Source organism: Ascaphus truei, chromosome 2 (assembly GCF_040206685.1).
Source record: "Ascaphus truei isolate aAscTru1 chromosome 2, aAscTru1.hap1, whole genome shotgun sequence".
Classification (NCBI taxonomy): Eukaryota; Metazoa; Chordata; class Amphibia; order Anura; family Ascaphidae; genus Ascaphus; species Ascaphus truei.
Window position 1 is genome coordinate 195,749,949 of NC_134484.1, and position 25,657 is coordinate 195,775,605.

At 40.6% G+C, this 25,657-nt stretch overlaps 1 protein-coding gene across 2 annotated transcripts; it reads right to left on the reverse strand.

Moving 5' to 3' along the window:
* Positions 1 to 258: 258 nt before the first annotated feature.
* On the reverse strand, positions 259 to 18,809 carry LOC142487078 (enoyl-CoA delta isomerase 2-like). Of its 2 annotated transcripts, XM_075585775.1 has the most exons (8): positions 18,166 to 18,808; positions 13,597 to 13,758; positions 12,401 to 12,470; positions 9,106 to 9,202; positions 8,394 to 8,514; positions 2,629 to 2,718; positions 1,146 to 1,289; positions 259 to 496 (listed from the first exon to the last, which is right to left on the reverse strand). In XM_075585775.1, exons 1-8 carry the CDS (start codon positions 18,217 to 18,219, stop codon positions 341 to 343), a joined length of 894 nt encoding a protein of 297 aa, XP_075441890.1. In that variant the 5' UTR covers positions 18,220 to 18,808; the 3' UTR covers positions 259 to 340. The 2 variants fall into 2 exon arrangements, with proteins under 2 accessions (XP_075441890.1, XP_075441891.1); XM_075585776.1 differs by lacking the exon at positions 2,629 to 2,718 and having other exon boundaries at positions 18,166 to 18,809.
* Between the last annotated feature and the right edge of the window lie 6,848 nt (positions 18,810 to 25,657).

Sequence of the window (25,657 nt, forward strand, 5' to 3'; positions counted from 1 at the left end):
TTCTCATTTTGGTTGGTGTGCAGCGCCCCGTCCTTCTCTATAGTATTATTTAGTGAGACACATTAAGGGGAAGTAAATGGTAAAAAATCTTCTCTATGGTGCCATATTTAGCATATATACAATTTACTCTTTAATGTGATCCATACACGCCAGAAGATATTTAATTATGAATGCATGGCCAGGTTTGCTAGTAAGTTATTTGCAGTCTTGTGTTTTGTGTACTTACAGCTACAAAAAAAATCAGACAAGCAACACAAATGATTGATATAACTCGTTAAGTTTTATGCCTAGTGTGGTACGTTGGTTGTTTCCGGAAGTAGATAATTTGTTTAGCAACAGCTCACAGCTTGGCCCTTTTCTGGAAAAAGGCACGAATAGCATTGGTGCATTCATCTGACTGCCACCTCTCGATGAGCCGGTCCGTCTCTCTTGCACAGACATCGTACAGTTTTTCCTTTTCCACACTGCGAATCAACTGCTTGGAGAGGGCTAGAGACTAAAAGAAACAAACACATTAATTATTGTGATAACCTGAATAGACTGTCTTCTATAGTCGGTTTGTAAGTTTTCAGGAATTAAATAGAAATAGCCGTGTTATTCCAGTTGTGATGGTGCAGAGTAAATGAGTACTTCAGTATTAGGTGATACCTTTTTTATTTGAACTAACAATTGATATTATAAGACAAGCTGTCCAGAGTTCTCCTCTCTTCCTCAGATCAATAATTGACCTCAGGTAATTAATTTTATGCAATTATTATCTTTTTCGTGTCACAGTAAACGGCATATCTGTTGCTTGCCTGTTAATATGCCATGAATTCTACTTACACAAGTGTGTGTGCATGGCCCTTCCAAGCCATTTCCACTTCAAAATTGCACACTCATGGAGGCTCATTTTGAGTTTTTTCAGTATATAAACACTTTTCCAAAAAGTCTGAATCTTATTCCAAGGCATGGTACAACTCAAATTAATTTCCAAGTAATACAGTACCAGAATACATTTGAAATAAGGTCAACAGTACTGTATGGGATTGTATTTATTGATCTTTTTCTGAGATATATGGCCACGACTACTCAAAAACATCACCATGCTCCTTTTTGACTGCAGAACATGAATACTACATCTTTGTGCAATGTGAATCACTTACGTCTCTGGGGAGGGTGGCATAAGCTTTAAGTTTTGTCCAAATCTCCTGCTGAAATGTGCTGTCTGAAAAAACCTCATTCACGAGCCCTAGATCACATGCTTCCTGCGCAGTCAACTTCTTGTTGAAAATAAGCATTTCATTGGCCTAAATAAGAAACAGTTAAACAAATGCCAGTATCTTGAAAATGTACAATAGATACTGGTCAACATTTTGCAATTTACTGGCATCTTACAATAATCCGTAAAGTACTGCAAGGATTAGTAAAATACTACAGGTTATATGGACAGACACATGCCTGCATGGGGTGGAAAAAAACCTTTTGATAATAACAAACCTCCGCCCGCCCCTCCCATCTATTCTCCACCCAAACATAAGCTGACGATTTCAATCGCAACATCTACAACCTATGCAGATGTAACCCTACCAAGGCCTTTATTCAATATGCTGTGGAGTCGCTTCCCAGCATTGGAGAAAATTTTATTCCCATTCGTTTGAATGGAGCATTTCACCACCACTGCTAGGTTCCACAACATATTAAATAGAGGCTTCATTTTGTCAAGACCATGGCAAAGAAAGCATTTTGCTATGCAACTGTGATCCCAGTGTTGCAGGCTTCTTAAGACAGTCGAGTTGAACCCTAGATAAATGTGGTGACTCAAGGAGCCTTGGGGATTTTTCTATATCAGCCGAAGTGGCCTGATCAGGCCTTTTCCAAATAAATTTCTCAATTGACTTCCTTTGGGACTTGTGTCTGAAAACGGCCTTTACGGCTGCATTGGCCAATATAGAAAAAGCCCCTCAGTCATACATTTAAATGTGTATGTGCTGGTATCTAGTTAGTTACAAAATGCAACATTCTCAGAAATATCCACAAAAATGATGAAAATAATACACAGAAACAACAAAAGTAGAGAGAACCATATTATCCACCATCTATTTTATGTGTTGTGAAGTAATGTGTGCATATCAGTTGAAGACATGTTGGAGAACATTGCTAAAATATATGGGTACATTATATGTCCAATCTGAGTGATTCATATTAGTCTAATCACAGAGCACACATTTGTATTTAAAGCTTCATTTGTTGCAAATTGGTTACATAGTGGTGTTAGACATTTAATTAAATCCTCAATGTTTCTTTTTTTTTTTTTGTTATTAGTCACTCAAGTTACTCATTAAAGCATCTCTCCTTCTGCACTTTTTTTGTTTTACAAAACAAGAAACTTCATATAGTAATTATGACATACAGTAACCGTGTTGAAATACTGAGGGACTCCTTGCTCTCTTTGTCACTTCTACAGCTGGATTAATTGATCTTGCTTAGTATAAATGCATTTTTCGAACCCATGTGGTTTCTTGCTACCAAAACCTCGCTTTTTAAAAAGGAAGATCTTTAGAATGAGTTTTTGTGCATGACCTGTCCTTTCTAGGTAAATCGCTCTCATCGACACCATATAATTCTGTGCCAATCTGAACAACATACCTTTACTCGACCCAATATAAGTGGGAAGGTATACGTGGAACATCCTTCTGGACATTGACCAAGTAGGCTAAATGGAGTCTGGAATGTGGCCTATTTCAAAACAAAAGCAAACATTGTACACATACAGGGCTATTGTTAGTTTTCCCATCAGCACAATTGCAACAAAGTAAATTCTGTAAAGCAGCATAGTGGACATACAGTACAGTACATATAGTACATACCCCCAACTTTATGTTATAACTGGAACTATTCTCACATTTTACTTCCAACTTTTCAGAAATGTTGGAAATGTTGTTAGAATCAAAAACAGAGCCAAATGAAATAATAATAATTAAAAAAAATTAAAAAATTAGCTGGGATAACACTTCCATACTCTTGGTACTGTAGCTCATCAGCATTAACTTTCTCAAACACACTAACTGCAAAATGTTAGATATAAATTTTCTGAATGCAAAAGTAGTGTCAAAATAAAGCAGCAGATTTTAAAAAGGAAACATATCCCACTAATTTCAATGTGAAGATTTTTCTTGACATTTTTGTGTAGTTTCCTGACTCCCCCCCCCCTCCCCTCCCACCATTTTTGCATCCAGGAGACTTTGAGAAAAAGAGCATTATTGGTCCTCAAAAAGTGTAGGTTGGTTCTAATCTGTGATAACAATTTAGAGAGTCTTTCATACTTGTAATTACACCTACAAACTTAAGCGAAAGCAAACAACACACAGAACCCCAGCAAGCTCATTTTAGGAATCCCTGACCGCCCCCCCCACACATATATATATGTATATAAGTGTCAAACAGGAGAGCTATTGAGCGTGGCAAATGTATACAACAAGTAACAGAAGCCCAATGCTACATCGAATATGACAAAAATACACAGTAAAATACTTATATATTCACTTGAAAAAGGGTAATTTAGTTCAACCCTTTGGCCAAAGCATTGAAAGCCTGCGAGCCACGACAAGGCAGACCCTGTTCGCAAGTCCTACCACTACCAGATAAAATATTAATATATCTCTATTAGGAATAAAATTCACATTTACCTCTATTAGGAGAGAGAAAGAATACATTAAAAAAACAAAAATGGAACAACTTTTTGGTCCAAATGTGAACCGTCTTCGGTGTTAATGTGAACACCATCAAACAAGCAATAGAGACAAACAAAAAAACACCCCCTACACCAGTGATAACAAAATGTCCAGCCAATAAAAGTTAAGAAAATTGGCCCTAGGACTCCATATTGGTGCCAAATCTATAGATTGTAGAGGAGGCAACTGTGCTCTATTGTTGTCTGTTTGATATGCAGAGCCAAATGGCTGCTTAACTTCAATGCAGAAGACGCCTGGTGTAATAAAAACCAACAATGAAAGAAAGACGGTCTGTTTTGTTCTTTTAGCGATACTGTAGTTAGATCATTGTATCAAATAAAAAAAACCATAGGCTTACTAATTCTATGGTTCTTCATGAAACATAAATCACAAAGTAAGAATACAGGAAAAGCAAGGACGAAAAAGTATCAACTTAATGTCAGGAATCTGCGTTTTTCACGCTCCCCTCACAGGGCACTCTCTACCCCTAGGGAGCCCCTGGACACACAACACAATCCTGCCTTACCGGTCTCCACGGCTCCCCGCCCCTGCCGCCATCGCGGGATCACTCCCCTCAGCGATTCCTCTGGTAAGCGCCGGGCGCGCCCACACCCTCCCGCGCGCACACCTGAACCACCCTCTGGCGCGGTCCATGTACGTACACGCGTTACGGAGCACGCTCATTCTGCACACTCTTCTTCCCGTCCCCCGGACCTCAGGCTCCGCCCCCGCACACTGCACGGGCATACTCAGGTTACCAACAAGACTCACCTGGCCTGTTATGTCTGCACCAATCTGCAGTGTCTCCCTTTAGCTCTTCCTGTCCCGCCTCCGTTGCAGATTGGATCTCCCTACTTTATCTAGCTCCTCCCTGCTCTCAGTCTTTGCTCGACATAGTCTCTGTATGGAAGTCCAGAGAAAAGAAAGAATTGCCGGCGCCAAATCAGTCCTTTGAATAATAATAACTCCAAATAAAAACCAAACCGTCTCTTTAAAAGTCCCAAAAGTGTCCTTGAACAGATAGGCAGTAAAGGGGTCAACAAACGGCTCACACCAAATGGTAGTGCAATATGTAAAAAAGAGAAGAAAACAAACAGATAATGGTGCAGTACGCCAAAAAAGTTGACATTAAAACATTAAAAACTCACACATGACAAACAATGCACACAATAACAAACAGACACTAGCAAGGCTATAATCCTAACAAAAAGCTATTTATTAACATGAAATACTGGGTTCCGGAGGATAAGCACTTAAGTCCAGAGGGGTAAAATTGAAACCCTACTTACAGGACAGTGGAGGGTAAAGGCAGTAAAGCTGAAGATCGCTCAGGTGCTCCTCTCTGATGATAACTGGAGCACCTTTAGGGATCGCCTCGTGTGGGGGATGGATGTTGAGTTGCACGAAAACCGGAACTTCCGGGTGGATGTGACGTCGTTGGGAGATTATCCTGTTTTTAGAGCTGTTCGTTTGGTTGTGGAGGATATTGGCAGCAGTTGTGTAGGCTGTGGGGGGAAAGGAGAGGAAGAAGAGCAGCGATTTCGGTAACACCGCGGCGTGTGATGTCACATCCACCCGGAAGTTCCGGTTTTCGTGCAACTCAACATCCATCCCCCACACGAGGCAATCCCTAAAGGAGCTCCAGTTATCATCAGAGAAGAGCACCTGAGCGATCTTCAGCTTCACTGCTTTTACCATCCACTGTCCTGTAAGTAGGGTTTCAATTTTACCCCTCTGGACTTAAGTGCTTATCCTCCGGAACCCAGTATTTCATGTTAATAAATAGCTTTTTGTTAGGATTATAGCCTTGCTAGTGTCTGTTTGTTATTGTGTGTTATGTTTGTCATGTGTGAGTTTTTAATGTTTTAATGTCTACTTTTTTGGCGTACTGCACCATTATCTGTTTGTTTTCTTCTCTTTTTTACATATTGCACTACCATTTGGTGTGAGCCGTTTGTTGACCCCTTCACTGCCTATCTGTTCAAGGACACTTTTGGGACTTTTCAAGAGACGGTTTGGTTTTTATTTGGAGTTATTATTATTCAAAGGACTGATTTGGTGCCGGCAATTCTTTCTTTTCTCTGTGGTTCATTTTCTGACTGTACAGTCAGTATTTGCCAGGCTGCCTGCAATATTTATTTCAAGTATTGTTGTTATTATTTTTTTAGCGCTGTTTTGCACCGTCTTTTTTCGTTACTCTGTATGGAAGTACTTCTGGATTCTCTTAGTGTTTTCTCAGGTTCTGACACGGCTCGTATGACTACCCCCTCTGGCTCTCGATCTCGGCACTCCTTGGACAACGCTCACTCTGGTAACCACTTGGACACGGCTTGGACTACAACCTATCTCCACTCTCCACTCCCTGATGTCGGCAAGGCATTCTTCACTCTATCTCTACAACCGGTACTGGCAAGTATTGTCTACGTTACTACACCTGGCCTGGCAACACTTCATACCACACTCCAGACACGCTCCCTTTGCTGCGGGTGCGTGTATTACCACTTCCCCCTTCAGCTCAGGGGACGGGTCTGGTCTGCGGGCAGCACCGGCGTAACACTTAAGTACAATAATTGTACTACGATGATAAAACTAATAATAAATGAGTAACTATAAATGTAAATTGAAGGCATACTGTAGTGAATACTGATGTAACAGCGATCAAATCATTTTATAGAGCATGTACCGCTAGCCAGGATTGCCAAGATAATGCCGGTAAGGGAAAAATTGTTTATAACAAAAACAGAACATGTAATTTCAAATGATCATAAAAGAAAGATATGTACCAACGTGAGAGAAAAAGAAGGAAAAATTCAAATAAAAAAGAAATGCATAGGCACTATTTCTTGAATGAAAACCATGGATGTACACATGAAGCACGTGTTAGTTATACCTGGTGCCGCAGCGAAAAACACCATTTAGCTGGAGAACAAACCAAAATGATATGGGCATGGTAGGTCTAGTAAGCCAGAGGCAGGAAGTGATATTCATAGTAATCCTGCCTAAGAGACAGATGATTACCCATTCAGACTAAAAGATAACATGATAGTGTCTGGGACCGTGGAGATCTGTCAAACCAGCAAGGGCACCACAAAATAATGTGCCTAGGTAACAGAAGAAAACACGCTAATTACCCGTGTTTCAAGGTCCAAAACAGTGACACTGGGTTGTGGAGGTCTGTTCAATCGAATATGTAACAAGAAAATTATGTGCCTAGGTAATTTTGCGTAGGCTGTTTTTATTTTATTTTTTTCTCATGTCAGTAGAGATTTAACTTTTATGATTATTTCAAATTACACGTTTCTTTTTTTTTAATAAACAGGGGTACCTTCTCTATAAAATTATTTGATTGCTGTTTACATCAGTATCCACTATGTCTTCAATTCATGTTTATAATTAGTTTTATCATTGTAGTAACTACTCTTACATTGTGATTTATGGCTCACCTCACTCTATGGGGCCTATGCAGAGAGCATAGAATTTTAAAATTGGCGAATTTCATAAAAAGTAGCTTTTTTGGAGAGTTTTATTCTCCATATGCAGAAAAGTGCGAATTCTGCTATGTTTAACATGGATGCGTGTGGCGAGTTTAAATTGGCGAGATGCGCGCTTCAGAAATGTGTTAAAACAAATTCGCGCCTTTTTTTTCCCCTTTGCAATGGCCGCGAGCGGCAGTTTTTTTTGGCGAGGCAAAACGGAGACAATCGCGCCATTTTATTGGCGCGAACAGCCGCTAGATGCCGTTCGCGCCTCTCTGCATACGGATATTTTTTAAACTGGCGAGATTGAGGTTCTCGCCAGCCGCGAGGCGAGTTTTACAAATAGAAAAGAAAAATTGGCGCGTTTTTCGGAACTCGCCATTTTCTGCTGCTTTCTGCGCGATTTTCTCCAAAAAATGGCGAATTTCGAAATAGCGCTGCTCTCTGCATAGGCCCCTATATGTAGTTCCCATAAATGTAGTAATCATGAGTTTTTATTTGATACAATGGTCTAGCCATTGCTGAAAAATTAAATTAAATTTTTTTTCCTTTCATTGTTTTTATTACACCTGCCGTCGTCTTCTGCACTGAAGTTAAGCAGCCATTTGGCTCTGCAGATCAATAAGACAGGAGCAGAGCACAGCTGCTGCTTCTGCAATTTATGGATTTGGTGCCAAAATGTAGTCCTGGGGGCCAATTTCATGGACTTTGATTGGCTGGACATTTGCCATCAATGGAGGGGGGCGGGGTGTGCCCTCTTATCCCCTCCCCTTCCCCATTTACTGTGCTTTTGGTGTTGTTCATGTTAACCCCGAAGACGGTCCACATTGGGACCAAAACATTGGTCCATTTGTTTTTTCTTTCATGTGCAATACATTTTTTGGAATATCAATGCGTGTCTAAATGCTTTGCACACAGTGTTTGTATACAGATATAAGGGTTTTTACCTTATTATATAGCGCCAAACAAATTAACCTATATTCCACATGGCGAGACAAATGATGCCTGAGAGAGTGGTACCCAGAAAATATGTAAATAAACAATTTCACATATTTGGTTTTTGCATATTTCCAGGTACTGCCCCAGTTATCAGTTGTCTCTCCGACTCATTTTTGAAGAACAAATTAACAGCCAAAGAAGTGGAAACTTTGTTCCGTGCATTGTCGCATTTAGCAATCTAGAATATAAAAACAATGCTACTCACCTTCTCTGTGGCATACACAAGGTCAAATAGTCCCAGAAGAGTAACAAAAATCCCAATTGCAGGACCATTTATGATAGCAACCAGCGGCTTGGGGAAATCAATGAAATGTTTCACAAAGCACCTGAGATTGGGAGAGATTATGGAAATTTACTACAGCAAGTGAGAATAATATTGCATGCTGAATGCTTGTTTATAGTATATTAAAACTACCAGTGTTTTTTATGTTGGTCCAAAAAATGCATCACCATATAGAGTTGATCATGTGAATATACTGAACCAGCTATTAGATGTAAAACTTTTAATGCACTCTTAAAACTACAGAATATCAGATGGCAAATTACGACACAGAAGCAAATGATATTACTTTCACATTTTGAATTGAGGCAAAAACTGCTTATAAAGTAAAATTCACTATTTGTTAACTCTTTGTCTAGATATTCTATGCATTTTGCTCCTATGAAATGTAATTATGTTTACAGTAAGTGGAATAACTCCAGTTTTGCATAAAATGTAAAAAATGAATACCATGTTTTGGTAGCACTTTGCTCCTGAGAAAAGTTGGAGAACACATTGATTGTAGATAAAAATATATGAAATTCAAATATTACAACTGCTAAAAAAAATACAGGAGTATCATTACAAAAAGTAGTAAGTGGTTATTTATCTTAATTGATTATCAGAATACAGAGGCAAATCAAAGGCTTGATCATACTTTATCTTGTCCGCAGAAGTTAACATCTCCATTTCATCTGCCGATGTGCATATCAAACTATTCAGGTCAATTCCACTGGAGAAAAATGTCCCACTTCCTGCAAGTGATGCAATAAATAAGCAAATTAAATGTATTATTGTATTTATTCATACAATAATAAATCCTATTGTTGATCAGAGATAACTTTTGATTCATCCTTTTATAGCATTGCCCTCAGTCACTCCCCAATTCATTCTAAAAGCACTTCCCAATTTGGGTGTTCACTTACAGTACAGTATGTTGATTGAAATCCTCTCTATACATTAATTCTGAGATGTAACCTGTGTGCCATGCTCATTTCATACTTCTCTATGGACTTAGGTAAAAATCATACAATGATAGATCTTTCAACATTTAGCACATGGAAAGATGTACACTTTATTATATACTGTACCTTGTGATCGTGAAAGATAGAGGAACTTTCAAGCAAGTGTAACGGATTTTCTGGCCTAGCCTGACCCACCCAATCTCACATTGGCCCCTGTGGTCTAACCAGTCCCCATTACATGGTCGTGTCTGGTGGTGCACCTGTTGGCAACAGGACTCCTGAGTCTCCCGCATGATGATGTATGGGGATTGCCAACCCAGACAGGCAGCTGAGGTAGTGTGTGCGAGTTCTACCTATATCCAGTGCAGCGCCTCCACCTCATCAGGATCCCTGCGTCTGCGTGGGGATGATTCTGATGAGGAACTCCTCCTTGGTGGTGCCTTCCCCTGCTGAGTAATTCCAGACTCACACAGTGAAGTGTCTTTATTCAAGGTCATTCTTTATTGTTGCTTGGTATGGGCCAACTGCCCCTTGCAGCGATTTACTCAGCCACACATCTCGCCGTGTGATCCCTTCGAAGGTACACCCTCCCAATGGAGTGGGATCCCCTCTCCCCTCAGGGAGATCACCCCTGTGCCAGGTCCCTGGACACAGTATGGCATTGACAGCTTGATGCTGATTTATATAGAATGGGGCCACTAGTTACAGCACTAGTGGGCCTCTTTCTCCCAGGTCTCAACGCAGACCTGCTTCTTACTCCAACACAACTAACTTTGAACAGTGTTGTGCCTTATATCTTCAGGGGGCAGGCAGATCTCTGATGTTACTAACGGTGGACTCAGAGTATGTAGCTCCTCCCATCCACACATAGGGCACCTCACCAGGGTGTGAGGGCAAACCTCCATGATTACTGCTGGCATCCCTGTAACTTACCAGGCCTTACTGCCAGCAGGAGGGATAACTGCAGACCATTTTACAGCATGGCTACACAAGTAACACCTATGAAGGAGGATCTGCACAATTAACCATAGGCAAACATCATGTTACCAATAACATGCGTATTTTTGGTTTATTTGCATATACATATACACACAGTAGAAGTGGAATAAAATAAATCCCTACCCACCTGATCATTATCAGATAAGCCATCCTTTTTTGCCAAGGTTCAACCACTGGCAAAAATAAGTACAGCTAAATTGAATAAGTACAGGACATACAAACGTGTACGATGTCTGCAAAATACAGATGTAGCCAATGTTATTGCAACTCGTTACGTGCTCCTGAATTTGAAATGGCTCATTAATAACACTGGGTTTTTCTCCCACTGAGGCGTTGTATATGTCCTGCTACTGTGTGCCACGGATTGCAATAACATTGACTACACATGCATGTACAGTTGGAGAGTATGCAATGTGTTTGTGTGGTCAAGTGACATATTTCACAAATATTTTATTATTTAACCCTTTGAATGCAGTGGGGCTGTGGCACCAGAGTACCACAGCCCCCTTGGCACATCGCATTCATGTGATCGCGGTATCACTGACGCAAAACAGAAGAGGAGTCCCCTTCCGTTCCTCTGCCAGCTAGGTCACGTTCAGCACTGCATAGGAAGCTACATTGGCTGTGTCATGTAACATCCAAAGGGTTCAATATTAAATGTGGTAAAGTTTGGATGTGTATTTGCTTCACTCGTCTAAATCATATGTTTATTTAGATTGAACACAGATTCCATGGGCCATGTTTATATTTAATAGATCAGGGGTCTGCAACCACACAAGGAAGAAGAGCCAATTTATAAAAAATATTCTTTCTTCAAAATATTTCGAGAGCCGCAACATGCATGAATATTACACCCCCCAAAAACACATACATATACTGTACACACACTAATAGGTATATACCGTATAAGCATTAAGATACGTCAAAATATGTGGGGGAACAAAATGCATCACACAATAATAAGTCCCTTTAGCTTTTTTCATTGTTCTTCTGTGCAAAAGTATCATTTACAAATACAGATGCAGCCACTAGTATTAGAACACTTGCCTGGGTAAAAACGAAGGAATCTCACAGTAAATGCCTCAACATTTCTGTGAGATTCTTAATGGCCCATCGCATTAATCCGATAGGCCATTAAGAATCTCACAGAAATGTTGAGGCATTTACAGTACTGTGAGATTGCCCCAGATTTTCACCAGGCGAGTGTTCTAATACTGGTGGCTGCATCTGTACACAATACATACACTACCCTTCCCCAAAAACATCTTCACAACCCCCCCAAATAATAATAGACAAGCCCTCCCCCCAAATACACACACGCACACACTATCATCCCCCCAGATACACACACACAATATATATATATATATATATATTTATATATATATATATATATATATATATATACATACACACACACACAAACACACACATATATAACAGTATATTTGGCCTCCCTCCCTCACTGTCGCCGGCTCGCACCGGAAGTTGCGACATGCCCTTCCGGTGCGCACTGGTATGAGAGCCCAGCGTGGGACAGTAAAGGAGAGAGGCAGGCAAGCAGCTGGGGAGACGACGGGTCCTGTGGCAACAAGAGGCTCTACCAGTGCCCCCTGCCCCCCAACGGCCACCGATAAGATATTGAGGGAAAAAGGCCACAGCTGGGGGTCGGCAACCTGCAGAGAGCCGCAAGTAGGAGCATAAAGGGCTGCAGGTTGCAGACCCCTGAACAAGATTATTCATTTTTACTATAATGCTGGACTGTCATAACTTCTCCTGCAATAAAACAATGAAATCATTGCCCAATAAAGTCAATAGGTTTCTTCATTCATACTAATTAATAAAAATAAAATATTTACATTATTGTTGGCACGGTTTAGCAATGCATTCTTTGTGAATAATAAATGCTAGTTATTAACTTGACTACTCATTTTAATGTTTGTAATTCATGCCAATAAAAAACATGGATTAATTTAATTAATTGTCTACCTGTAATAACAGCCAAAACAGAGTCATCTTTAGCAGCTTCTTCAAGCGCGTTGATAATTTCAGAAAACATCTTAAAAACAACCAAGCAAAACATAAATCATAGAATATTCACAAAGGAAATTCCTCACAATATCTACTCAAATACTTTAATTACACATCTTTGTCACTAATGCACCATAAACTTTAATAACTTTTGCAGCTCGCATATAAACTCTAGGGAGGCAAGATCCATCAAAATTTTGCAATGGTGCATTGTGCCAGCGAGATACTGTATGTATTAAACTTTCTAATTGTGCTTCTTATATTGGTCGCAGATCTTTCTGGAGCAGAGGTTAATGCCACCTAAAACAACCAGATTTATTCACCACAATTTTAGGCACAACTTGATTATCTTCTCCCCTACCAACTCCTCCCCTAACCACTCCCCAAAACGCTCATGGTGCAACTGGGGAAAAAAAGGTGGAATGAAGCACCTTGATACATTGATGTACAAGCGCTGAGTACACTTTTGGTGCTATATAAATAAAGACATACAATACAATGATGAAATTTGCACCAGTTTTGAAGCAATTCTCCAGTTGCCTCTCTTTTCATCTACTATGGCTCTGTCACATAAGTGCCAACAGATCATCATCACATCAACAAGTTTCTTACATTCCATGCCAGAACAAAAATCATCACGTTTCAATTTATTTTTATATCAGTTGCATTAAAGTATATGGGAGGCAACACCAGAACAGGTGCAATGACCCATGTAGGCACTTGATAAATGTGACCTTCCATCCCTTTTCATTCTGACGACATACTTCATTATGCAACTTCCCCTTTTTATTAAGCCTACCTTGAAATATGAAACAAACATTAAAAATAGCAAATAAACATTTTTTAAATGGTTAAGATGTAATAACTCCGGAACGGGTATGATAACCTGTACCGGCACTTGATAAATGTGTCCCATAAAAATGTAATTTGTAAAAATACAGTCAGAATATATGTTGAGAAAGTTAGACTATATACTGTTAAACCTAGCCCATGCTATGACCAACATCAGATGTTTGTACTGTTTGTAGTGGAAATAGAGAACATTACATAAGCTTGCCTAAAACTATGACACCCACTTCAACAGCAAAAATTACCAGAATTGGTTTAAACATTGAAGATATGTTGGCAAAAAGTAGGTTTTGAAAGAATCTTACCAAAATGCTGATTGCGTTTTTTTTCTCTGGCCGGTTTAGGATAATCTTAGTTATGTTCTCTTCATATTTGACCAGTAGTGTATCATAGTGGCGTTTCCTGGAAAGGTCTGTGTCCTGATTGGGATATTGTGAGAATACTAAACTGGAAGTAATATTCTCATTCTATATATTAGGAGACAAACAGGAAAGATCAAACTCGTTTTTTATAGCTGAATTCAAGCCATAAACTCCTATTCAACACCTAAATCTGAATTATACAGAACTAATCGCATATTATGCATTGAAAAAAAATCTCACTCTGTTGCTTTCCTTGTGCATTAGATGCCGATATCCCTGGCTGCTCTTATTTGCCCGATCATTAGAACCCTTCACATCTCACATTAGAGCAACAGTAATCCTGATGTCAGAGGTACAGGCATACCCCGCTTTAAGGACACTCACTTTAAGTACACTCGCGAGTAAGGACATATCGCCCAATAGGCAAACGGCAGCTCACGCATGCGCCTGTCAGTATGGCCTGAACAGGAATACCAGCTCCCTACCTGGTCCGAAGCTGTGTGCAAGCGGGGAGACTATAGAGCCTGTTACAAATGCATTATTTACATCAGTTATGCACGTATATGACGATTGTACATGCATCGATAAGTGGGAAAAAGGTAGTGCTTCACTTTAAGTACATTTTCGCTTTACATACATGCTCCGGTCCCATTGCATACGTTAATGCGGGGTATGCCTGTATTTAGTGTGGTAGCAACATCTATAAACAATTGCCTTTTGCGGGTGGCATCCTATTATCTCTTTCCAGACCATTAGTCTTTCTGGCTAATCTATTAAGTGAATTAGACCTTTTCAATAAAACGATCAGGCTTTAAAATAAACATTAAATCATAGGCCTTAAACATCAACATTCCTCAAAAAAAATCCTGAAATTAATGTTGGTAAATAGAAAAAAGGAAAAACCTGGGGCACATCTAAATTATAAATAGATGCTGCTGGTAGGTAAAATTAGATAATTTTATTGGGCATCATGGCCAAAGGAATAAAAACAGCACACATCCCCTGACGCGTTTCCCGCCTCTCAGGGCGCTTTTTCAAGCTTGGGAGCACGCCACGGAATGAGGTTTCTTTCATTGTTTACATTCCATCATGGATATTCCCTACCACGAGTAGTAATATTAGACAATGTTTGATTCTCAAGAAAAACAAATATATGAAACAATGGGAATAGAACGTAAACTGTTGGATTTTGAAGACTGGGAGGAGATTTTTGAAGCAGTCTTGAAAGGTTCAATATGCATACATGGTCCTATGGAAGAATAATAGTTTCACATTATTTCTATGCATAGCTATAATCAGGTTTTTTTTTCCCATAGCTGTAAGAAGAGACATGTTTTGTGTTTCATTGCATTCTGGGTTAAGTGAAATTGTGTGTGTGTGCAAAATAAGTTTCTCCCTTCGAACTTTCCTTAATGCTGAAACTGTAAGTTCTTTGTTTAGCTGGACTAATGTCTTATCTACTAATGCCTCCTTTTAGAGTCAGAGATGTACCAGCTGTCGGCCTTGAGAAGGATGAGCTAGCTTAGTACCTGAATTTTGTTTTTTCTTAATCTGCTAAAATATATTGCAAAATGTATAACCAAGTAACTTGCAAGAAAAACAAGATAAAGAAAAGTACGATGCCCTATGAAGTCATATGGGCAGACATTGCAAAATGATGTATGCCTGCCCCTTTTTCTGGTATAAGATAGCTTACTTAGAGCCTATAGTTCAGTGCCTTTGTGTTAAGTCAGACAGCATGTCGTGATTTAATGTCAATGTAATCTTGTAAGCGGCTGCTGCAATAAAGTTTCTGAACAGATTGCTTTTGTCTAAATATTAATAAGTGTGGACTGAGTTTTCCACGACAGTCCTATTCAGGCTGTATCTCAACAGTGAAGTAGAAATGGTATAATGTGGTATATATGATTCAATGCAGAAAATGTGACCAAGGATGCTACATTGGTGAGACCAGCTAAAAAACATCAAACCAGAACAAAACTACACAGACACACAATAACACACCATGAAGAAGGAAGATACTGCACTCCAGTGGGACACCCCTTTTCACAGCTGGATCATTTCATAAATGATTTAAAAATCCAAATCCTCAACAGAATGTTTAAAATGACTCAAGAACAGAAAACATTTGAACTCAAAATGATAATATACTTTGACACAAAAACAAGAGGACGTAATACTGATATGGGTTTTTTACCCCATTATCACAATGTTTTGTAATGTTTTTCCCTGCCTCTCTGTGAATTTTACAATTAACCCCCTCTCCCCACTGCTGATGGGTGTAGGTTCTGTGTCTCACAGTCCCTTTCATCCATGTATTGCTTCTCTGCATTATCATAGATGGTTATCTGTGTTAAGCTCATGGAATCTTTGTAAGTCAGAATTGCTGACCTGAGAAAGAGAGGAGAATTCACGAAAGCTTGTCTTATAGTTTCAATTGTTTGTCCAAAAACAAAAAAAGGTATCACCTAATACTGAAATACTCATTGTCTCAACAGTCAAACTCAATTATTTATCTGGAACCTCACCAGACTGCCCAAGAAATGTGCCCAGCACGCTTCCCCGATACATATGTGGTGGCCCTGCCCCATGGCTACATTACTCTGGGAAAATCCATTAATTTACCCAAAGTCCTATCCTCTTGACACATGGTTATTTGTAGTAAATAGACCAATACAAGATTCAAGAAAAACACTAACAAGTAGATAGCCCACATTGTAACTGCCACCAGATGCTCAATTGCATCCCATTGGAACAAACAAGACCTACAATACATTTCTCAAATAAATTATAATAAAAACAAATAATAATTGTATTACACACAAGATTAACCTAACCCTTTACTTAAATGATAGACTTTTCTTGGTCCATTTTTCAGTTTGTATTTGTATTATTCTTTGACTAAAACTTTAAAAGGTTAAAATAAACAAATTGGACTTCATACAAGTCATCTGTGATCTGATGATTGTACTTCACCATTTCAAAATGGTCTTAGACTACTATATACACCAAAAAAAGCAAATAAAAAAAAGATTCCTGTATATGATGCACAGCTATAGTAAAGATGAACTTTTAATACAGTACATCACTTTAAAAAAGGGTGAATCCCAAGTCACAAATCAGAAAAAAAAGTGTACTCGAATGAAAAGTATTAAATGTAAAGGACACTGGAGCAAGATCTGGCAACACAGAGTCAAACTCCATGATCCAGGCTACACATACACACATATCACAGAATTCTAGAATTAACACTAGGTCAGACTATCCCAGTCTAACTCCATCTTTAAATATCCCAGTTCATATAAGTTACAGGGTAAATTCTTAGTATCACTTTAGCCCTCTATGGTAACTACTTAAGAACTAAAACCTCCAATCCACACACAGTCTCTACTTGATGGAGTTTGACTCTGTGTAACCAGATCTACGGTAGCTTCAGTCTCCTTTACATGTATTACTTTTTATTAGTGTACATTTTTTTTCTGATTCTCCTTATTTTAAGTATATTAATAGTTCATTTTTACTATAGATGCCCACCATATACAGGAATCTTGTGACTTACTCCTTTGCTGTGTACAGTATATCTGTTACCTGAATTATTGGGCAGCACCCTGTAACATATACATCTTAAAATAAACAATTACTCTATACTAATTTACCAATTTATGGAGAGGTTCAGCAAGGCTCATCTGTTTTGTTTGAGTCTTAAACTACTGCCTAATTTCAGGGCATTAACGTAGATAAATGGAATTGTTATTTTTTATGTGAGCATACTGTACTAATTACTATAATTTTCACATACAAAAGCACAATGTTTTCTGATATGCAAACATTTTTATGGAATTTTTTAATGGAACCATGCAGATTTTAAAGCTATCAGATAGAAAATACCAATGATTTATAATTGATATTACAATACAGAAATATGCTCAAAGTACTCTTTGTTAAAAGTGCTAGAGATAGCAATCCACCTATGCAAATCCATGTACCACTATACTCTAATTTAAGTTATCTATCTTCACAAGGGAACATTTCCTTTTGGGCACAATTAAGAAATGCAGATATTAACAAGGAGACACTTCAATATCTGTGCACATCAATGAAAGCATTGCAGTGCACAGACTAAACCTACAAAAGTACTGTATAGCTAGCAGCATAAGACAATAGTAAACCTTTTCTGAAACGCTATGGCTCCTATTTACCCTAAGGACAGTAACTATTATTGTGAATTGAGTCGCTGTTAATGATCGCTATAGGCTATTTATTACATTTTAGTAAACAGTTGGCATCGGCTATTACTACAGTACACCTAAATAAGTATTCTACAAGTAGACGAGTACAATGCAAAGATCAAGTAATTAAAAGAAAAACAAGGAACATACAACTGTGAAATAGAACTAGGAAATATATAATGTAGTTTAATTTTAATAATACCCCTGCTAAACTAGGTCTATAATTTTTTGATCACTACTCAGAGTCAAAATTAGGGGCACAATAACAGCATTGGGTACTCACCTTTGTACAGATTGAGGGCGCTTTTGTATTTCTTGCAAATTTGAAGTGGTACATTGTGTTTGGTACTAGTTTCTGTGCTTGTTGAATGACAACACACGTCTTCAAGTGCAGTATTTTAAAATACCGGAGAAATTAAAATCTTCCTGTTCGTAAACCTAACTTCACAGTGGATTATTGCAAATAGCCGATGAATCTTATATTGGTTTGTTGCCAATAGCAAATGAATCTTGAGTGTTGCCAAGTGAAACTTAATCTATAATTACTTTACTCAATTGCTCAAATGCACGAAATATGTTAGTCGTATTATTTATTTTTTCTTGTCTAAAGAAACATAAATTATTAATTTATCAGATTGTGGTTGCTTGGTGCTATTTCCTAGAACACAGAACCTGTAATCATTAAAAAAATAATAATAATAATAATACAGGGTGCTATAATTTGGTACAATTAAATCTACTAAAGACAATAATCCATCTGTAATTGAACACAATAAAAAACTTGCAGGAGCTCACCCAGACCTGATCCACACATTTCCAGGTATAATGGACAAATATAACTTGCTGAATCGGGACAGTAACGTTGTTTCTCAAACCGCCCAAGGCTGGTGTTATCCTCCTGGAGTGTGGTCATTCTGTGTGTATGGCTGAACGCCCCCTCTCCCAGATCTGCTGATCAATTGACATTCTTGAGCTTATGCCACCTGGCCCTGAAGCAAAATGTGTGCCAAAGCAGGTCATTCTGTAAACAAGAACGGGGAGTCACTGCATTTGCATCTAAATGATGGATTCTCAGGGTGTTATTCATTAGGGTGCGATAGTGTCGATCGGGGTACTATCTCACAGAAACTTTCATAGAGATCAACAGGAGTTTCAGAGAGATTAGCATTTGGCAGCTTGACGGTTATGATAATGAGAACTGATTCACAATTACCACATACCAATTCTGGCTTTTACCTCCCAACCTAATTGAGTTTCTTAGAGGCACTCTACGCAGCTCACTCACTGGCTGTAAACCCAGGACTGGCTGTACCTGTATCTGGCATTTAGGAACCAAGCGGCCCCTTTATGTAGCGTGGAAAGCAGACTGTGCTAAGTCGGACTATACTAGGAACAGGTCAACCAACTGTGGAAGAAATAGGGTCAGTGAGTATTTTCCAGGGGCTGAAGTGAGGAGTTCCAAACAATTACGTGAAGTTATCTGCATCATCATAAATTACAGTGTGACATCTATCTTCTGCTATGTGTATAGAAGCAATAATTGCTAAAGCAGTGCTAAAGTAACTCAGCACTATTCACACCTCTTCAGCACCAAAGGGCTTAAAGGGAATTGCCTACCGCAGTAAGGCCTTGGCCATGTTTGGTGCTTGCTGGCGTAAGCGTGCTGACGCGCGCTCCCGCTCAGCACTGAGCCCCTACAGCCGCACTTAGAGCGGCTTTAGTAGGGGCTCACCTGCGCTTCCGCGCACTTGCGGAAGCGCAGGTCTTAGGGGAACACGCCCACCCCCGGACCGCCCCCGGACCGCCCCGTGACGGCCTTCTGAGAGCGCTTGCAACCGCAAGGCCAGGGAAAGCACCCGCTTTCCCTGAGCCTCAGCGCACCTCAGCACGCCAGCGGTAAGCGTGTCCGAGGCCTAAGGCTGCGTCCAGGGTCAGCGCTTAGGTGCTGACCTGTGCTGAGGCGCGCTGACGTTTCTCAGTGAGCCCTCTGTGAGCCCCTGCAGCCGCAATGAGAGCGGCTTTAGCAGGGGCTCGCGCACGCTTCCGCAAGCGTGCAGAAGCGTGTGTCATTAAATTTTTACATTTGGCGCTCGCGTCACGTGAGCGGTTCGCTCAATGAGGGCGAACCAGCTCGTGACATCACTGCCCCCCCCCCCCCCCCCCCCGACACGCCCCCGGACGGCGCGGACCAAGGCCAGGGAAAGCACCCGCTTTCCTTCAGCCTCCGCACGGCGGCAGTCCTATGGACGCAGCCTAAGGCTGACTCATTTTTATATATTCTAGCTTTACAAGGGATTGAACGGGAAGCAATGATTTAGTGGTCATTATGCGCAGAGAAGCACTCTATATTATATTGTTAGCCTCTCTTCTTACTTCCACTGTAATCGCATGACAATAATTTAAGAAATTAGGAAAAGTAATTGAATGATGTATTTTCTGTTCCAAAAATAGTATAACGTTTTGAATTACAATTATATTCATACAAATATTTAGAAAGTATTATGGTAATTTAAATACCGTGGCCAAATATGTTCATTATAAAAAATATGTATAAGACTGACACACACACACACACACACACACACACACACACACACACACACACACACACACACACACACATACACACACACACACACACACACACACACATACACACACACACACACACACACACACACACACACACACACACACACACACACACACACACACACACACACACACACACACACACACTCACAAACACAGAGACACACTCTCTAGGGGACCTAGACGTCTGGGTTACTGCCCTCCAACCAGCCATTCCTACACTTGCTTTACAGGTATCAACCCCTGCTCCCCCATCCCAAGTTCGGCGCCACTTCTTCCGACTCCCAATCGCTATGGGGCGACCCTCGGGATGCCGGGGTTTCCTCAATCAGTGCTCCATACATTTTTAATTACTGCCTGCACACTTTCCTTGTCCCAGTTCTAAGGTGGCGTACATCATCTCCCTCCTGATGGACGATGCGCTGGCTTGGTCCTTACCGATTTGGGAGCAAAAACCAGATCTCACATCTGACGTTGACCGATTCACAGCGGAATTCTGAAGGGTCTTTGACACAACAGGAAGGAAGGTAACGACTGCCTCCTCCCTGTTGAATATATCCCAGGGAAATTGCACTGTGGCCCATTACGCTCTCAAGTTCCGCATCATTGCCACCAAGACTGGGTGGAACGACAAAGCATTATCAGCAGTGTTCTGGCAAGGACTGTCCGAGAATCTCAAGGACGAACTGGCCTCATTGGAATGTCCATCAGGACTAGAAGCGTTGGTGGTCCTTTGTATTCGGATGGACCAACGTCTCCAAGAGAGAAGGATGGAGAGAGGTAAGCGCTTTTGAAGTTCATCTACATTTCCTCCCTCACTGATCCCTAGTGGAAATTCCCCAGCCTTGCAGTGGAGGAACCCATGCAACTCGGACTTACTCGTTTGTCCACAGAAGAGAGACAGCGAAGACGAAGTTCGGGACTCTGTATGTATTGCGGCAACAATGGGCACCTGAAAAAACTATAATAAAGCGCAACAAATAATGTGATATAATCAAGCTGCAGCCTATAATTAGGCTGCAACAATGGGCACCTAGTTGCCACTTGTCTCATAAAGCCGGGAAAAGCCAATGCCTAGTGAAGGTCAGGGGAACTACACTGGGAACCACGTCACATCTTCCTCCAAAATCCCCTACTAGGATCTACTGTACATTTCCGTCACTTTGTGCGGGTACAACTTTAAAACGACTACACGCGCCTTCCTGGACTCCGGGTCAGGGGGCAACTTTATCGATCAGGGATTTACGGATAGGAACAAGATACCTTTAATCCCGAAGGATTGTCCAGTTGGTCTCGAGGCTATCGATTGCTCAGAACTCCTCCCTTGGGCAGAATTTGCACACAATAATTCATGCAACGAGTCCACCCAACAGTCACCCTTCTTCATTAATTATGGGTTCCACCCCGCAACCTTTCCATCCCCAGTCCCCAACTCTGGGGTCCCTGCAGTGGAGAACAGGGTTCGACTCCTTCGGAAATCTTGAGAGAAGATCCAAAATAACCTAAGACAGGCTGCTTTTCTCCATAATAAGCAAGCCGATCGCCACGGCCGAGAGACCCCTAATTATGTTCCTGGTCAAAACGTCTGGCTCTCTACAAGGAACTGGGCAAGGAGGTCATGTAAATATGATAGAAACTTTTGAAATACATCAACGGCTAGAACACATACCGGAAGAGAAGCACATTTCAGAGGGAAGAAAGTGCTGAAACTGAAGGAAACTGTGAGGGCCCTCCTGACAAAGGGGAATTGTGCTTTTCCTGCAAAGAAATGCATACTTTTTTTAAATGTGTCTTTGACAGGTGAAATTTTGTTTCTGGGTGCAGAGGGATTTCTCTTCATATTTTAGGATTTTGAAGTTATGTATTCATGTATTCCAAATGTTAACATTTTCTTTACTTTGCAATAGTCACAGGTATATTCTCATCCCAAACTGCTCATAAATGTGATGTGTTTCATTAATCAGTTCAATATCTGAAAAGCTTGGAAAAAATTATAAAGTAATTGTAACCACCCTTTCTGGAACAATTAAGTTCCTGTCGGATAAAGAATTTTGGGAGTCTCTCGAGATCATGCTTTCTTATGCAGATGTTGTACTCAACAACTAGCTCAATGTCTCCACCTGGAGGAGATGTAAACTTTCAATCTTCCAATTCCCTTAGAGAAATTACGTAATAAAGGCATATCAAATAACAGTGCAACAATAAGATTTTCTTATATAAAATCATTAAATGAAGCAAATCAAAACAGTATTTTAACACATAATTTCTTAAGTATGACTCATAAAATATAAGCTTAAGATTCAATTGTAATACAATGTTTTAAAATTAATTTTGAATTTATTACGTACATGGTGACAATTTTGTTGTTGCAGAATAAAACAGTTCAAGAACAAATGAGAATTTAGGATCTTCTTAAGTGACAGAGATGCTAAGCTGTTTATTGGGATCAGGGGAGTTCTTTATTAAACTGCAATTATCATGATCAGGGTTCTATCATAAGGACACTCTCACTGAAGTCAATGGGAGTTTACATGTGATAATGCCCCCATCAGCTCTATCACAATTTAATGAATAACCTCCAAGCAATACATTCCCTTAGTAAATGAGAAACATGAGAATGATGTGACAGTTTAAAAATAACTTAGTACATGTGGTCTGTATCAGGTGAAGAAGATGAATATAGGATGTGGGAAGAATTGCAATAACCCAAGTGGGATTGAATGATTGAACCTGAACAAACAGCTGAGTGGAATAAACAGATGAAATGGAGAAAATGGTGAGTAACTGAAAGTATGTAATATTGGAACTAATATGTATGCACTGTGACAGAGTCACTGTCCTTATGGAATAAAGAGCTAGCAGAGTGGATAGGTTCCAGTGTGCAGGAGGTTAAATTTCTCTCTGTGAGCTTGCTGCACCTAGTACCAATTAAGGCAGCACTCCTAAGTGAAGGTGTAAAAAAGGCAGGAAGTACCTTGCACAAGAGAGAGACTGGCCGCACGGAAGGGGAGAGAGAAGAGTTCTCCCAGCTGTGGAAGCTGGCACAGACCCCAGGCCTGCTGACGGTGGTCGTGGAGCCTGATGGGACTGCCTGGGTTGCTAATCCCAGGAAGAAAGAAGGCCGAGTGACCGTGCTGAAGCAGGGATGTCCTGTCCTTGGCATTTACAAAGGAGAGTTTATCTGAGCTCACGTGGGGCCGAGTTCCCTTAGGAGGGAAGGACGCGAGACTGTGCTGACGTGGGAACGTCTGCTCCAATGGACTAACAGATAAGCAAAACTCTTTATTGCTGTGTACTTAAGACTGTTCATGTGGGGTGCATATGCCAGGGCATGTTTTAAGCTTGGAACCAGTATAGTTGGCCAGCTGTCGTTAGAAAGGACTGAAGCAAAGTTGAGTTATTTTCCCTAACAGGAATATGTATTTATTTTATGTTTTCTTTTTGACTTAAAGGAACGGTGGACCTGTTGGTGTATGATTTATCCCTGCAAATAAACCCCCTGCATAGAGAAATACAATGTTTCCGGCCTTAATCTGAGTCTGAAAGAGACCGCAACTTGGTATGGGTATCACATATGGTGAAGTTTAATACGGGCGGTCCAAAAGGCACTGAGCAGCAGAAATGACAGGTTTTGAAATAAATGCAGGGATTTAAAATAGCCACTCAGCCGAAGTAAAGTGCAGAGTCTGCGAGTGAAGTCTGTCCCACGGTGTATGACCGGTTTTGCTTACAGCATACACAGAGAATGTTTGAAGTGTGGATGCATTAGCACCCAGAGGTCAGTAGATGAAGATATGTTAAGGCCCTGAACCCAAGCAGAAAATCAAATAATTTTTGCAGAAGAAAGTGAAAATGGCATCCAGCAAGTGCTGAGTGTAGAGTCTGCCCCGTCGGGTATGAAAAGAGTGCTGTGCAAAGCTAACGCCATAAGCAAAGTGTTGAGTGTCAAGTTTTCCCTGCCAGATTTTTAAAATGGCCGATGTGAAATGTTTGTTTTGCAATGTACGTAATCATACAAAACAGTGTCTATTCAGGCCATATGATGATGATGATGACGACGACTCGCACCCACAGATTAATTTAGTATGCTGGGCCTGTCACATGGAAGACGTATGTCCCCAAATTTGCAAATACAAACAGCTGCAAAAGCAAGCAACACCTTGTGAGCACAAGCAAGATGTGGAAGCTGATAACAGTGAGTGTGTTCCCAGTGCTGCTGATGTATCAGAATCTACCCCAGTAAAGAAAAAGAAGAAAAAGAAGGTAGGCTGCTTAAGATGACCCTGTGATGTCATAAGGGAACCCCACTGAAAATGCTATGCAACCTGCCAGACATGAGTTGGTTTAACTGTCCATGAACAGTTAAATAAAGAGCCCGAAGTCTCCCAGAAAGAGATACCCATCCTCAGCACAGAGCTGGAACTCTTATGCCATGAGGTCAATGCTCTCAGTACAGAGGTCTGTGAATTTAAGGATGCTGCGGAAGAAATCCTGATTTGTTTAGAGAAGGTAAAAAGAGTAAATACAAGTCTGAGACAGAAATATTCAGACTTGACAGACCAGGTCAATGAAGGAGATAAGAAGCTCCACCAAGCAGAAAAAGTGTAGAAGCAATTGATCGAGGAAAAGTTAAAGTGCAAGAAGCACTGCAGAATGCAGAGAGGGTGCAACATGTCTCCCTGGAGCAGCACACACAAGCAGCGCACCTACGGCAGAGCCAGCTGCAAGAGCTGTGTAGAAGTCTGCAAGAGGCCAAGGACAAACAGACGGACGCTGAGGAAAAGAAGCGAGTGCTACTAGAAGCAAGTGTGCAGGCGGTTAACCAAGTACAAGTGCTACAGGAATGGCTGAATACCCAGAGTCCCCCCGCAGAGCAGTATGAGGAGCTAAAGGCCACACTGCGTGTCACCAGAGCGTCGCTGGTGGTTGGAGCTTAGATGCCCGGTGACTCTGTATGAGAGGGAGCGGGAAAAGGTCCAGAAACTGGAGCAAGAGGTGGAGAAGCAGAGAGGCTGCTCCAACCCCATGAGTCAGTATGCCAAGGAGAAAGAGGCATGGACCATAGAAGCATCAGCGGTTCTAGCGACAAAAAAACGCATAGCTCCAAATATGAAGGAGGCTCTGATGCAAACAATGGGAAGAGGTTAAGTCCCTGAGAGGGGACTTGCAGGATCAAACTGGAA